The sequence below is a fragment of the Anopheles stephensi genome, chromosome 3, assembly GCF_013141755.1.
Source record: "Anopheles stephensi strain Indian chromosome 3, UCI_ANSTEP_V1.0, whole genome shotgun sequence".
NCBI lineage: Eukaryota > Metazoa > Arthropoda > Insecta > Diptera > Culicidae > Anopheles > Anopheles stephensi.
The window spans coordinates 41,837,839-41,852,680 of NC_050203.1; the positions used below are offsets into that span (position 1 = coordinate 41,837,839).

The 14,842-nt window shown below is 45.8% G+C and overlaps 3 protein-coding genes across 5 annotated transcripts in view; 1 reads left to right on the forward strand and 2 right to left on the reverse strand.

Moving 5' to 3' along the window:
* Positions 1-255: 255 nt before the first annotated feature.
* LOC118512326 (galectin-4-like) lies at positions 256-1,082 on the reverse strand. Its single transcript, XM_036056586.1, has 3 exons — positions 885-1,082; positions 730-812; positions 256-653 (listed from the first exon to the last, which is right to left on the reverse strand). The coding sequence occupies exons 1-3, from the start codon at positions 909-911 to the stop codon at positions 332-334; spliced, it is 432 nt and encodes a 143-aa protein (XP_035912479.1). The 5' UTR covers positions 912-1,082; the 3' UTR covers positions 256-331.
* Positions 1,076-2,207, forward strand: LOC118512325 (32 kDa beta-galactoside-binding lectin lec-3-like). Its single transcript, XM_036056585.1, has 3 exons — positions 1,076-1,394; positions 1,476-1,558; positions 1,644-2,207. Exons 1-3 carry the CDS (start codon positions 1,365-1,367, stop codon positions 1,966-1,968), a joined length of 438 nt encoding a protein of 145 aa, XP_035912478.1. The 5' UTR covers positions 1,076-1,364; the 3' UTR covers positions 1,969-2,207.
* LOC118512314 (formin-like protein) overlaps positions 2,145-14,842 on the reverse strand; it is a 28,942-nt gene continuing 16,244 nt past the window's right edge. For all 3 annotated transcript variants that reach the window (XM_036056567.1, XM_036056566.1, XM_036056565.1), the window contains exons 3-10: positions 12,077-12,160; positions 8,709-8,795; positions 6,176-7,976; positions 5,799-6,091; positions 5,265-5,717; positions 5,092-5,193; positions 4,876-5,004; positions 2,145-3,399 (exon numbers count right to left, since the gene is read on the reverse strand). In XM_036056567.1, the coding sequence (XP_035912460.1) occupies positions 3,187-3,399; positions 4,876-5,004; positions 5,092-5,193; positions 5,265-5,717; positions 5,799-6,091; positions 6,176-7,976; positions 8,709-8,795; positions 12,077-12,160 (3,162 nt within the window). In that variant the 3' untranslated portion in view covers positions 2,145-3,186. The remainder of the gene's footprint in view (positions 3,400-4,875; positions 5,005-5,091; positions 5,194-5,264; positions 5,718-5,798; positions 6,092-6,175; positions 7,977-8,708; positions 8,796-12,076; positions 12,161-14,842) is intronic.

A 14,842-nucleotide genomic window follows, 5' to 3' on the forward strand; every position in this document is an offset into this window, starting at 1 on the left:
ACTGCTAATCTCTGGGGCTAGGGTCTGGCAAAGGACACATTGATCCGCCTGTACGAGGGTTGTCTTATCGATACCGGATGCCTATCATAAGGCTACACCTACTTTCTGCACGGTATCACGATAAGCGATTTTGTTTCGCAAAATGCTGCCCCCGTTGGCCGTTTGATACAGCCCAAAATCCATGCCACTTATCAGTGCGATTCAGATGAAGAATCGATATTCTTTCGTGCATTGGAATTTAGAACCTTCTTCACATTAATGGGTAACAATTTAAATTATTATACTTTCTTTTTGGTTTTAAATCAAATACACAGTTCCCCGCCCTCCGTGTTCACTCTGTTATGATGGCATCGATCTGTGCCCCGACACCGGTGTGTATGAAGCGTACCGAGGCGTACGGAAGCCGATGGTTAAAGTCACAGAAATGGCACCCGTTCACCGCAATCCCGTAGCTGTCCGGTTTCACCGTAATGCTGACGTCGAAGTACGACCGCTTCTGCACCGGACATCCGCCGAACCGTTCCTCAACGCCCCAGCTGTGGAATTGATAGGTGTTGCGCACGATCAGTCCTTCCCGCGGCCGAATGCTGATGTGTAACGCCGCATCATCTCTCGGATCTACGTTGGGTCCGGTCTGCAGGTTTATGTTGAACCTGAAAATAAAATTCTGTAGCTTATTTCACGCGCTCGGCAGCAAAGACACACAGCAAAACCCAGGGGGTGTCTTACATGTCGTGAGTCATTCGGCCGCGGATTGTGATCTTTCGGTACAGCCCCAATCCGGCCGGAAGCATTCCAAGGAAGGGCGATGGCTAAAAATCGAACATGGGAATTTAGTAGTGGAGTTGCTGGAAAGTTAAAACAGAAAGAGAGCAAACACTTACCGGATTGTACACGGGTAGCTGTGCCATGGTTGCCGATGTGCTTGACAGTGTGAGAGCCACCCCCTCCGAATGCACGACGCAGTGCTGCCTTCACCTAGCGCTTGATAAAGCGGAATCGGTTAGGTGCATTTGCGAAGGCACACAGCACTGGTTCGGTTTCGGGCCAACCCCTTATCGGCCCGAACCCCCCACTCACACTGAATCATTCCCGATTACTCCAAAGATAGTGGTCGCTTTCGATAACAAATTCAAAACCCCCTGTTTGACACGATCGCAAGAGTGCTAGCTTCAGGAAAACGGATCAGCTTGCTTTGCACATAAAAGAAAAGACAAAATGCGTGTGATAAGGGTTAAATCCTTGCAACACATATCGATTAGATAAAATTTCGCAAGCGAGTAACCGTGTCGATGCAGCTGTCTACGGCAGTGGACGGAATTGTCGTTACTCGCTAGCGTGAGGTTAAATAGGAAACAATCGTCATGGCACTGATGCTTCCATTGTTCAGTCCGGTAAGTAGACACCCCCCCTTTTCCCACACACCCTAACGTGTTTGTGATTAAAATCCATACAATTCACACCGGCGTTTGCAGGAGATTCCTTGCCTCGGTGCCATCCTCGGTGGTTTGCCGCCGGGAAAGAAACTCATCATACAAGGCACACTGACGGGCGACAGGTTTGTTGGTTTTGGGAGGGACCAATGCAAATGTACGCGAACACTAAAGAGTCTACTGCAACTGCTCGCGTTGCACTCCAAACAGATTTAACGTCAATCTTCAGTACGGACCGGAAGTTGATCCGCGAGATGATACGGCGCTGCACCTAAGCATTCGACCGGGCGAGCGAAGGGTGGTACGAAACACGTACGTCAACCAGTGCTGGCAGGATGAGGAACGTTCTGGCGGGTGTCCCATCGGTGTCGGTGACCCTTTCACGCTGGAAATTCGGGTGAAGGAAACGCACTATTCGATACGATTCAATGACGATAAGTATTGCTCCTTCAGCCACCGGATGCCGTGCGAGATGGTTAACTTTGTGCATCTGGGCACTGGCGCTAGCGTCGATTCGGTGTTGGAAACGTTTTAGTCTACAGTAAGTGAGCAGTAATCGGGTAGTAACAAAAGTCACTAGTTGTATAAAGACTTGTTGTATAAGTGGCAGTTACGTCTTCGAGGCCGACAAGCTGAGCTGTCTGCTCCGGTGATAAGAATTATCCAGTTCGGGTTATCGTGTAAAAGATAGGACGCACAACAGCATACAACTTCGTTTGTGTATATATTGACGCAAATGCTTGAAAAAGTGTTACAAACCGTCGTTTACAAGAATAGTTTGAGAAAAGCTATTATACCTCGCCTGTTGGTCTGTTACTTGTCTGGACCACCGATTCCTCCGAAACCGCTACCAATATCAACATGCTTCATCTGTCTGTCGGCTTTTTAGAGTTCAAAATTTAGTAAGCACCAACGATATTGTGGACCTACTCGACTGTCTACTGCCCTGCCCCACTAGCGCTGTGGACGCAAATGGTAATATTTCTCCTTTGCGGAAGATTGTGCGCGATTGCGGTGTAAAAATGTTCGAAAAGCGTCCCCCCGCTTCGATCAGTCCTTGCTCGTGTTACATTCTATTGTTGTGCAGCATTACGAAGGCTTTTGCACACCTGGCTGGCAAATGAATATCACCACAAAGTTCGTTCGAATATCTGTACCTACACGCTGCATGCCCTACAACAATCCTAGCGCTGGCAAAAAACCGTTCCCCACGAACTTTGAAATCCTTTACAGATACGTTAAAGAATGTTTTCGTATAAAACTTGTGCTTGCATCGTTTAGCTTGCCGCCTTTAATTGGTGTACGTTTTCCCCCGTCCTGTTAAATGCAACGATTTAAGTGAATGGAATGTGTGTTTTGTAGTAATATTGTCATTCGTTATTAGGCTCATCTGCACATTTACAACAAAAAAACCCCTCCACAGTACTTCTTGCGCACTCCAAATGATATGGATTCCTTACGTAAAATTATAGGAACAAACCACACAGAAGAAGAAGAAGAGGAAGAAAAAAACAACATCGATGGTATTTGCCACTTCCTAACCTGTCTAAACTAATGCTTTAAAATCATTTATATACAGCTGTAACGAATATGATACAATTGAGGTTCTGAACAACCGTTAAAGTGCCTTAAAATCATATACAAAATCATCGCGCCGAGATAGAGACCTGTCTTACGGGTTGTGGTGGGGTAGCTTAGGGGGTACAATATTTTACATCTGTTACAGCTTTCGAGCTCGTTACACTGCACCGATCTACACTTCTACCTCTTCCATCGTTCGCGACAGCCTGTTACTATCGATCCGTCGCCGTTGACTCCGGCGCACTGCATCCGCCCGCCGGTACGGTTCGTTCTTCAGTCCCAGCAGAATGTCTTCCAGCGCACCGTTGTACACCTCGTCCTGCTGCAGCAGCTTCTTCTCGCGCACAGCGTGAGCCTTCAGCTTAAGCTCGTTGATTACCGCTTCCTGCAAGGTAAGGTACGATACGGTAACAGAGGAGTTTAGGGAGAGGCGTAAGATTATCGCCCAGCCAGTGCACAGGCACAGTGCTCACAGGCACAATCAGTGCCTTGATTGCCGTTGAAGTGTTTTAGGTGAAAGTAACCGAGTGCTGCTTCTTCGGGCAGGGAAATGCTTGTGTACTGCAGTCTACATGCACAGTGCGCATAGCATGCTTATATTACGCGAAGAAATTATAGTTTTTAATAGCGAAATAATAAAGGGAAAGAGTAAACCAGTGCGAAGTGTTTTACTAATTTCATTCTACCACACCGAATATGCTGCCCCCGACCGTGCACAGAGCGTAAAGCGAGCAGATTATTGTGGTGGTGCACACAATTCCCGCAAGCGTGAATTAAAATAACAAAAATTAAATAAATAAAAAGAGTAAAGCTTACCAACCATAACCACCTGAATGTGAAATAATATTCTGAAAACGTTTGTTTTTAAATATTCCCAAGCTTAGGAAGCACAACTAAACCACGGTGCATGATTCTACTTAATGTTTGAAAAACACATTTTTTATTGCCATCATCAGACGGAGCACGGTTTTTAGCAGCGTTGGATGCAGGAAACTTTACAAGGTACGTAGCCGCAAACGTAATGAATGAGATTGTTATACGCGCACATATAACACACCGACTTGTAGTTATTAGTGACAGCTTTTACTGTCGGAAGTTAGCTTTATATATAACAAATGACGCTAGAAGCCAACGCCAAAAGGGATTCGAAATCAAAATAGTAACTGTATGGTACAATGATTGGGAACGATTAATTGAAAATGCTTATTATCTTTTACTAAATATTTAACACATGAAAACAGTTATAGGACAATCAAATGCAACTAGCTTCACTTTGGCGGACATGGCGCTTACTATGGGTGTAGCTGATTCAGTCTTCGCAGCTGACATTTTTATGTTGTACATCCTTTAATCGACCTTCAAGCCATCAGCATCCTTCTACAGCATTCATTTACGTTTTTATTTAACAATAGTTTTAATGGCTTTAAGACGATCAAAAATATAGTACATAGAGAAAGTGCTAGCAAGATGACACCATGTATCGTTATGTAAAGGCACACGGGATTATACATAACCAAGAACCGAGAAAAGATAACTAGGAGCTAGAAACAGTAGGGAAATTGATCGCTCGTTTCTTATCATACTATGTAGTAAACGGAAGATTTTAGGCCAGGAAAATAGTATACATAAATAATAAAAACGTATTAGTGCACACACAAACACACACACACACACACACGCACACACACACTCCCCACCAAGCTATGTCCTTCGCAAGAACAGAACCCACTGACTCCGCTGATCAGCTTACAAAAGAGGTCCCCGCGCCCAAGACGTGTTGCAGTTCCCGGTTCATGTGGGTTAGGTTTTGCAGAAAGGTAGTGGATAATCGGATAGGGTTACCATCGGCCAATGGGCGTACCTGTTGCTTCTTTTGATTATTAATTTTGTTGTTCCGCAGCACTACCTGCTCCTCTTCGTCCTTTTTGGCAGACGCCTGTAGGGCAGCCGCCTCCAGCCGCCGTCGTTGTTCGTTTTCCTGATCACAGGTCTGGCGTTCGCGTTCGAGAGAGAGAGAGAGAGAGTGATAGATATTTGGTTATTTGAAGTGTAAAAGTGTACACACACTCTACAATACCTTGAATGCTCGCACGAATCGGACTAGCAACGAGAAGAATGCATTTGCATCCGCATTCCGTGATGATTCGCCAAAGTATTCGATGCACTCTTTGAATGATTCCTGCAATGGAAGAAATCATGCTCGGTTATGCGTGACTGTTGGTGTATATCAGGCGTGAGGCTCGCACATACCTGTGCCGTTTTACAGTCGGATTTGATTTTCTTCAGCTTCTCCTCGGAGTTGGCGAGAAAATCGCGCAACACGTGGCTTTGCGTTCCTTTGCCACGCAAATCGGCTTCCTTGCGCACCGTCTCCATGCCCTTCTCCAGTTCGTTCACGTCGGAGATGAGCATCTCGAGCGATACCTGGGCCGCCTTATCGATGCAGAACAGCTCCGTATCGAAGTTCATCAGCTCGGGGAACTTCTGGCGTATAGTGGCCACTATGTAGTGCATCAGGCTCATGCGCTTATCGTTGGACTTGGTGTCGAGCAGGGTGTCGAGGGACTGTAGCTTAAAGCCGTAGGCGGGGCCACGCTTGCTGCTGTTCAGATAGTTGCCAAACGCCAATATTACCTCCAGCACAGCGCGGAACTTTTTTGAGGATTTGATAGAGGAGGATGCGGATATGATGGAGTACACTTGCTGGAAGTAGAGAGAGCCCAAAGCAGCAGTGTTAGTATACGGCGGAACGGTCCGCTGTGGAGCGGCGAAAACCCAGCTTACCGGACTAATGAGATGCCAGCATTCGAAGAAGTTGCCGATGTAGTTCATGATCGACAGTTTCGACGAGATTCGCTCGACCTTGGTCAATTGCAGCATGAACTTGTCCTCCTCGGTCAACTGGTTCAGATCTTTCTTCTCTATCACATACTCTTTGTAAAGCTTCTGCTCCTGGTCGGTTGGCGTCATCTTCTGCAGCAGCTCCACATTTTCCAGCGATAGGAGCTTGAGATCGAGATTGTTGATCGCTTTGATAACGGTTTCCGCAGGCATTTCTAGCTTTCTTCGAGATATTGCTGCAAAAAAGGGAGCAAGATTAAGATTAGTTAAAATACTGACACAGCTGTCCTATAATCTCGTGTGTTTTTGCCTGTACTTACCAATGTTTCTCAATCTCGTGTGTTCGAGCAGGGAAATGTGCTCGGGCTTCTTAAACCGTTTGCTGGGGAACGCCGTCAGCCCGTCCATATCACAGTTGCCGTTGGTGACGGGGCCGCCCATACCGATCTTGAACCGCTCCTCGAAATCGACAAAATCGATCTGCCGATGCAACTTCTCGTCGTCCAGCTCGTTGAAGATCGTGCCCCGAACCTGGTTCGGTTTCAGCGCAACCCAATTGAGCGTGGGAAGTTTGTATTTCGGCTGCACCTTGCGCTTGATGGTCATCGCACCGTCCGTGCAGTGCAGCAAGTTACCACCGTGCGGTCCACCCATCGGCGGTGGCACTGGAATGAAAGTGGGCGGTTTTGGTGGTGCTTTCGGTGGTTCGCTGCTTCCGTTTAGCAGTCCGCCTGGTGGCGCCGGTGGGCAGGGTGGTGGAGGCGGCATGGGAACATTGGCTGCCGAGGGAGGTATTGGTGGGGCGGGAGGTGGTGGTATCGGTGGTGCCTGCTGCTGCTGCTGCTGCTGCTGCTGCTGCTGCGAGCCAGCTCCACCGTTGGCACCGGTCGGACTTAGCTCGGATAGGCCACCCTTCGCCAGGAGATTCGATACGTCCGCGATGGACGTACCTTTGGGAAGTGTTTTGGTTAGGTTTTCCAGCTCGAGCAGCATCGACTGTCTGCTTTGGGATTCCTGCTCGTGCTGTTTCAGTGCTCGCTTTAGTTTGACGATTTCATCCTCGACCACCAGCTGCTTGTTGTACAAGTCGTCTCGCTCGTTACGCGTTCGGCTCAGTTCCGCCTCGAGCTCGCCGATCTTAAACAGGGCCTCCCGCTCGATTTCACTCGCCTGGTCGAGTGCCCGGCCCAGCTCATCCTCCAGCTCGTTCACGCGCTCCAATGCCGCCGTTTTCGTTTCGCTGTCCTCCATCAGGGCGGCCACATCGAATACATTGTCCAGGTAGGCGGAAATCTGCACATGCAGCTCCTCCGATTCCGTCAGCCGGAGCTTCTCCAGATACTCGTCCAAACCGAGCGCTGTAAACTCGTACTGCAGGTGCACCCGGTAGTTCATGTCCTCCACCGAGTGGACGACAATGTTCACGAACTGCATGCACGCCACCATAAAGTCTATGTTAAACAGCTCGTAGTTCATAAAGTATTCCATCAGCGTCTGAAAGCGGCGCTGCTCCGAGCACACTATCTTGAAGTTGTCAAAAGCGAACAGGATGATTTCATGTCCACCCTTTACCAGGCAGATGGCAGCCAGCAGCTCCAGTACCAGCGCCTTGGTGCGCAGCGATTTGTGGATCAGGCTGAGCGAGATGCAGTTGATCGCTTCCCGGTGCTGGATGACCATGTTGAAGCCGTACTTGTTGTTCATGATGGCGCGCATGCACATGATGCACACGTGAATGTCATCCGTGGTGAGTCCCATGTTTAGCTTTGCGATGTGCCGCGAGCGCCGCTTTATGCTGGGGCTGTCCAGCATGTCACCCAAACCGGGGCGCATGAATCCGTTGGGTACGGTTTTGTGATTCGTTTCGTTGCTTCCATACGAGCTGTTGGCGGCCGTCTCTTTCGTGGTCAGCCCTTCGTCCGATTCCGATTTGGCCTCCAGGATGCGCTGCTCGTGGCGCATCATGGCCAAGCGAAAGCTGAGATAGTCGATCAACGCATCCAGGCCCTGGTTCTCGTCGTCCAGAAATTCTTTAACCCATTCGATATGATTTGTTCGCAGCGATATCTCCAGATCGCGCAACACCTGCGTTGAGGTCGACTCACCCACCATCTTGCGTTTCTGGTTAAGTGAATAATAACAGTTTATGAGCATAGAGGAATGATTAAAGTTTGACATCGGAAATGTTCCTCATCAGTTGCACCACCAGCTAGCCGTGCATTAGTTGAAGCTGTGACAATATTCGAAACAGCATTCAGCAAATGATACTCGCAGCCAGCGAGCAATAAAAAATAATGCATGTCATTAGTGTACCATGAAGCCGTAAAATATTGCATGCCTCGACACACGAACTTGAGAGTCGCGAGAGTTCTGCCCAGCCGATCGAGGTCGATCGCGCAACGTGACAGCGATACGGCGATCGCCAATGGACACGGTTAGGCATGGTTGATTTCCCTTTTGGGGTGAGAAACGGAAAATAGCATTAGGTTTGCGGGTAAGCCGATCCCCCACCAGAAGGCTAGGGAAGAACTGCAACCCAGACGCAACACCTACGAGAGGCCACGAGAAAGTCGATATCTTGCAGTAAATCAACTCTCCCGGCACTGCTTTAGCTGTGCTGTCAATAGTCGCATTTGCCAGCGACGGAAACGATTCCAGGGCCATTTCCAGACGACCAAATGCACCACCGACAACTGGGAACCGATATGTAGAACTTCCGACGTCCGAGGGCCTTTGCAAATTGCGCAGCTCCAATAACACCGATGAGAATGTGAAATCAGTATAATGAAATCCTATCTCAGGCGTTCTTTGCGTTCTGCGTTCCGCCGTTGCCGCCGATTGTCCATTACTTACCCTGTGGCTGCGGGACGCTTTGGGATCCAGATAGGTGCGAAGCTTGGTGAGATAGTGTGCCGGAGGATCTTTAGCATGTACCATTTCCTGGAGAGGGAATAGAAAGCAAACGAAATAGGAAAATCGAATCCGAAATGAATCATGCCGCTTGCCCTTGGCTGCAGATGTAACGAAGTACAACTGTCGCACTCTCCTTATCAACTTCGGGAAATGGGAACATTTTATTTATAAACATTATTTATAGAGCTGTCGGTCGTGCAGAGAAACAGCCGTGAACGGTAGATAAACAAAAACTTGCATTCTATTTCGTAACGTTGATAGCGTGACGTTCAGCAAAAGTCCGCCCCCCACATGCATGATCACCCTCAAACCGTTTCAACTATTTCCATAATTTGATCAATCTACGATGTATTATTCATTGGTTGGTGAAATACGTGTGCCTTACATCACGCCTTTGGTGATTTATCACTTGAGTGATCTCATCCTGCCCTTCTTCATCAGCATCACCATGTATGTGGGCCTTTCAAGTCTCGGGGTCTCATGAAGTTAACTACTGGAGAGGTCAGTCGGTCATGACAGCAAGCAAACAAATGCGAAGCGACCAACAGTGAAGCGTGCATGAAATATGACGCATAATGATCGAGCGTTGCACAAGCATTATTATTAGTTTAAATGCATTATCATAGTACGCTAGAGGCAGGGCGAATCAGTGCCTCGGCTGCAGAAATTAAAAGCTCCGCAGCTGTGCTGCCTGTTATCAAGCGAGGCCACCAAATGGTTGCGAAACTGTACCATTTCTAGTGTGGCCGTTTCTTTAGGAAAGCGTACACATATAGAAATAAAAATATCCAAGAATTCAAATAACAAATTATTGGTATGAACGCTTCATCGACCAACGCATCTGTTCTACGAGTAATGTTTACAATTACAAATGCTGACCTTTCACCATACTATTGCTATTTGGCGTACGGAAGAATTCACGTGAAATTATGCAACACATCAAACGACTACTTCCGGACCATTTTCTCGACGCAGCGGTTCACGGTTAGCGGAACCATTAGCGACTTTATTGACGGATAAATTGAATAAACAGGCAATGGGCAACGTTCAACGTTCCATTGGCCAGAAAATGTTTGCTGTTTGTGTGCGAGCTTTTTTTGCCCTGTTTCATATAGTGCTTAGAATAAATATTTACACAATGCGTTTAACTGGCTATGGGTTGTTCTGTACGTCAACACGCAGTGATTACTCCTTAGTAGATGAGGGCGTTTTTAACTATTTTATTACACCTAACTGGCACTAGTTTAACGAAAATTATTCTAATGTTTTTGGAGTAGTAAAGATATAGTTTGTATGCAGTCAGCTTAAACCGGCTTGCAGTAGCCCCAAGACCCACAAGATTAATGACATAATCCTCCGTGAGTGAGCATCGTTAAGGGCATGGGCAGGAAAACAAGTTCGCGGTTGAAAAATGTCTTAAGCCGCATGACCTTTCTAACTAACCTGCGATCAAACTCCAGCACTGATACAAAGGAACCTGCTGTTTTCCCCCTTAGATGTAGACAAACAGTAGAAAGTTACATCATCGCCAGTAGTGGTAAAGGTTGTAGCGACAATATGCTTTAGCTCGAATTTGTGCCGCAAAGTGGTAGCTTAATGAACAATAATTATATTAAAACAACACTTCGAGGCGCGATAATCGCCAGGGGTGATGGAAATTTCGATTCGATTTCAGTTCACGCTTTCGCACCCTGTACTTTCGTTGTGTGGGGCCGTCCGCTGCAGAATGGGTTTGGGATGGTTTCGTTTCAAGACATCGACACTTTGAAATAAGGTATGCCGTAATCCCAAATAATTATAGACGATGCAAAACAACCACCCTAAGCAAGTGTACTGGCGTTTTTCTTGTTGACCATAAATCGCTGTGCAGCCAAAAGGAACGATGCTAGCTAGCTATGCGCAACGACCTGCCTGATCTGAGGTGCTATCAAACCGTTCCAAAATTGCTTCAAGTGTAGGTGCATGCTTTTGCTTCAACCGAAGATCCATTTAATGTTTCAACATGCATTGTGAATGGGCTGTGTTAAACGTGTAGTGCGCTAGCGTCCATTGAAGGGAACGCTGTAACGAATTTGCTTGCAGTATTGCAACATTAATTGCAGAAAAGACACACTGCGGTAAAGATAATGTTGACGATCGAATTGAGCAATCTGGAAAAGATTGGACGCATCAGTTGTTACGTCTTTCTCTCCCTTTGGCACTAAAGCCTCGAAAGGTTTTGGATTGCCAGTCGTGTGTACTGGGAGGAGCTCTGGATAGGATTTGTTCCTCGAGTATGCCGTGCCGTCAGCTGGTACACATCTGCTACAAGTCAAGTGACGATCTCCTTCGGTCGATCTCCAAGGAGCGGGGATAAGTTCTGTATCATTATCATATTAACGACAGCTTGCCACATTCCACACGTTTCCGACTCGTGTCGGATACTAAAAAGCGATCGTTTAACACGTCTGTAGCAACGTTTGCAACTTCCAAATCTACCTGCGTCTAACGAAATATAAATGACGCATTGTAACAAATAGATCGCAATGATCATTAGCTTCCAAACATAGACGATATTTTCCAATTCATACGACCTTGAACAAGCCTAATGCTAAAACAGTCGAGTCTCTATGCCCTATGAAGGACATGGTACAGTCGACAATACAAACCTCTGCCGGATTTACTGTGGATGGTTGTCGTATGGTTCCTAGACTTTCATCACTGTAGACTACATATTTATTATTCCTACGCTCTATCACGATACTCGGAATGACATTGCCTCTGCGTCATGATTCCTCATTCTTATCATTCTCGCATTTCCTACAGTTCAATCGATTATCTGATAGGAAATTCCTTTCAATGTATCACACACGATAAATCCGATAGTGGTAGAAATAAAAAGTGCTTCCAGAACACATTCCAACGATGATGTCATACGACGCTCCACCGACGGAACACAATGCTGGGAATGCAAAACCCTCTCCTTATTCCTTTTTTTTTTCGAACAAATAAAAACCTTCAACTGGCCCATCGTTCATAGAGAGCTTTTGTTCAGTTGAATGGAACTGTTGCTGTTCATGTAATTGAGCCATAAATCTTCACATGACGCTCACGCCACCACTCATCCAACGCTGCACAACACTGACAGTGGCCAGAACGGTGCGCATAACTATACGTAATGCACTTGCACCACAGTGGTGCAATTATAATGCTTTCTCATAGAACAAGGCTCCAGAACCCACCTATTGTACCTGCAAACTTATGCAAATCGCATTCATCTCTTCGTCAGCCTTTCTAATCAAAAGCGAAAGGTTCTAATCGCAGCTTACCTGATCGCATATAATGTCCCACTTTTTTTCGTTGTCATAATTTTTCAGCAGCTTGGCTTTGTCCGGCGGAAGGTCCATGGATGCCTGGAAGTAATTGTGAGAAGAAAAAAAAACGAAAACAATACATTGATTAGGAGAATGTGTGAGCGGCTTTAAACGGACAGTTTGAAGCAAGACAAAATGCCTTGCAAAATGTAATCCACACGTTTAATCTCGTAATGCATTTTTAGCCTTAAATAAACACGATAATAAAACATGTCAATGAATGTAATCTACCATGCATTTTCATGTCCGCTGTGCCTTTCCTGTTGCACTTTCTTAAACATCAAACTACTCCCTAAGAGGTCTGAACTTGCACAGAGCCCGACCGTCCATAAATGAAGGTTAATGAGCGTAAAATGTATGTAGTGGGGCATAAAGCCGATGGATTCATCTACAAATTGCTTTTACTTTCGTAAAGAAGGAAAGGGGAAACAAAAAATCTCAAACAACATAACGCCACATACCGGTAACGACCTACAGACCAAAATCAGGTCGCGAAACTGCGAAGGTTTGTTATTTTTGCTTCGCAAGGAAAAGGCAGACACAGGCTGAGGTGCACAATAAAACTCCATACTTAGTTCAAGTTGGCGTTTCGATTTCGGCTGCCCCAACGGCAATAGGCAAAACGAAGGACAGTCCTAAGGCAGCTGCTGTAGCGGAATAGCTAAGGAGCGAAACACCGTAATGGTTCGTAGGTTGCGTCGCTTCGTGCAAAAGCCGCTCGTAGAAGCACGTTGATTAATGGCGAGACATGCGCGTCTGCGACTCTATGGACCTTACAGGCTTACTCGCCTCGGACTCTCGGACACAATGGAGGTTGCGGGCCGGTGAGCGTAGCGTATTCGCAATTTTGTGTCTCCCCATTTTGTGGATGGATGATGATGATTTTGTTTGATCCTTCTCGGTTGCGTCATGGGCTAGCATGATTCATGGTACGGTAGAAATGACAACAACAAAAACTGGGGACTGTTATTCGAAATCCATTTCTGCATTACGTAGGAACGCGGATGTTTAGGTAAAAAGTGTTGTTTTGCGGTAAAACAACAGCAAGTGTTACATGTTTCCTTACACGTGTCGTAACCTCTTGTAAAATTTGATTTGTTTTGGTCAACTAATACTATAAAACAAAATATTTTATATCGTAAAACAATAAATAAAGTCACGCTTTTGAATAGTCCCTATTATTTAAGTGCCTTAATTCTTCTGAATGGAATCAGTACTAACGACATTTTGTGAATGAAACAGGAAATTTGTGTCAGATCGATTACTCGGGTCCTTTGCTTGTGTTTGTGTGTGTGTACTTGCGGTTTATTGGTATTCAGTTGTTTACTTTTGTCTGGAGCGATGTTTGCCGTGTGTCTTATTCTTTCCTCTTCAGTCAATCCGAATCCTTTTTCAACAGTCATTCATTCCATGCATTTGATATAGGACTTCATTCACAGCGTCGAGGTTTCTGCTTATGAATAGGATGTGAACATAAATAGCATATAAGAGATGAACGGTCGGTAAAAAATACTCGTCGGAAACATGTGCAACAATTCAAAGTCTATTTCAAAATCCCGCAAAATCCCGTGATCCCGCCGATTGTTCTGTGCTATTTATTGCCATTTATGTTGTAAGCAGAGAATCTTATATCTTTTAGTAATCAAACCCGTAAATTTAGTACATTTTCAACACACAGAAGCAAGCGACTTGATTATGGCGAACTGAGGCCAGCCCAGGTCAGCTAGCGCATCGACGACTTTTGCGCTTGACTGCCGCCTTTCGCTTCTGGTCCGTCCTGGAACCGGTATTCAAATAAACTATTTCGTAATTAACTCAATTCTACAGTTACACATAAAAACTCCCACTCGCAGACGCAGCTCGGTTCGTGGGCTTCATCAATTCGGCCGGCACCGCAGCAGTAAAGAAAGTTGGTTTCGCAACAGCACAACAGCTGTGTATGTAGGAGGCTGCTACGGATCATGATCCAAAGCCATGACTAGCTAGCTAGCTAAGCTGTGTTCCAGTTTCGTATGTCACGATCAATCAAACGTTAGCATCAAGTGTTCGATTGAATTAACTTTTTAAACAGGCAGTTGTGTTTTTTGCTACAGTCGTTCGTTTTTTGTTGTCAACAACAGTAAAAAGTTCTGTTCCTTTTTTTTCTAGCTAGCTTAGCAACTGAAAGTCATAAGGAGAAGTTGTGGTGTTGTTGCGAGAACGCATATCTTCACTGGGCGCACTGATTTTTACCGCCTTCTGTTATCGCTTTGAGCTAATAATACGATTCCAGCCCAGTAGTAACACTTGGTACATTTTATAGTACTGATAACCAATAAGATCCGGGTGAAATATGAAAAAATATGCCGAAGCAACTGGTGCACATAATCATTTAGCTTGTGATAATTTCAAAATTCAAGCCGATTCTAATAAAGACACACATTTTATAGCATCACTTTCCTGTGGCGTTGTCATAGCTGCCAGGCTGCCATTAATTTTGATTGCCAATAAATTTAAGACCCATCGAGATCTAATGCATCGCCTTCCCGCTTTTCCAACACCAGTGGCATACCAGTGAAAATTCAATTTGTGCCGTCAATCTAACCTGCATTGTGTTCGGTAAACCATGGAAAGAACATTTCTCTATCTGGAATGGAATCACCAATTTATGGACCTTTCGAGGCGAAAAAAAAAGGTCTTGGAATGAACCATTGCCGAGGATGGAGGTGATGTTGTGCTGTG

Bases quoted from the DNA above. Each gene is read 5' to 3' on its own strand.
- LOC118512326 (XM_036056586.1), bottom strand. From the start codon at position 911: ATGGCACAGCTACCCGTGTACAATCCG. The intron at 813-884 runs GTAAGTGTTTGC...TTCGATTTTTAG, and splicing joins AGCTACCCGTGTACAATCCG to CCATCGCCCTTCCTTGGAAT. The intron at 654-729 runs GTAAGACACCCC...TTTTATTTTCAG, and splicing joins GGCCGAATGACTCACGACAT to GTTCAACATAAACCTGCAGA.
- LOC118512325 (XM_036056585.1), top strand. From the start codon at position 1,365: ATGGCACTGATGCTTCCATTGTTCAGTCCG. The intron at 1,395-1,475 runs GTAAGTAGACAC...CGGCGTTTGCAG, and splicing joins TGCTTCCATTGTTCAGTCCG to GAGATTCCTTGCCTCGGTGC. The intron at 1,559-1,643 runs GTTTGTTGGTTT...CACTCCAAACAG, and splicing joins GGCACACTGACGGGCGACAG to ATTTAACGTCAATCTTCAGT.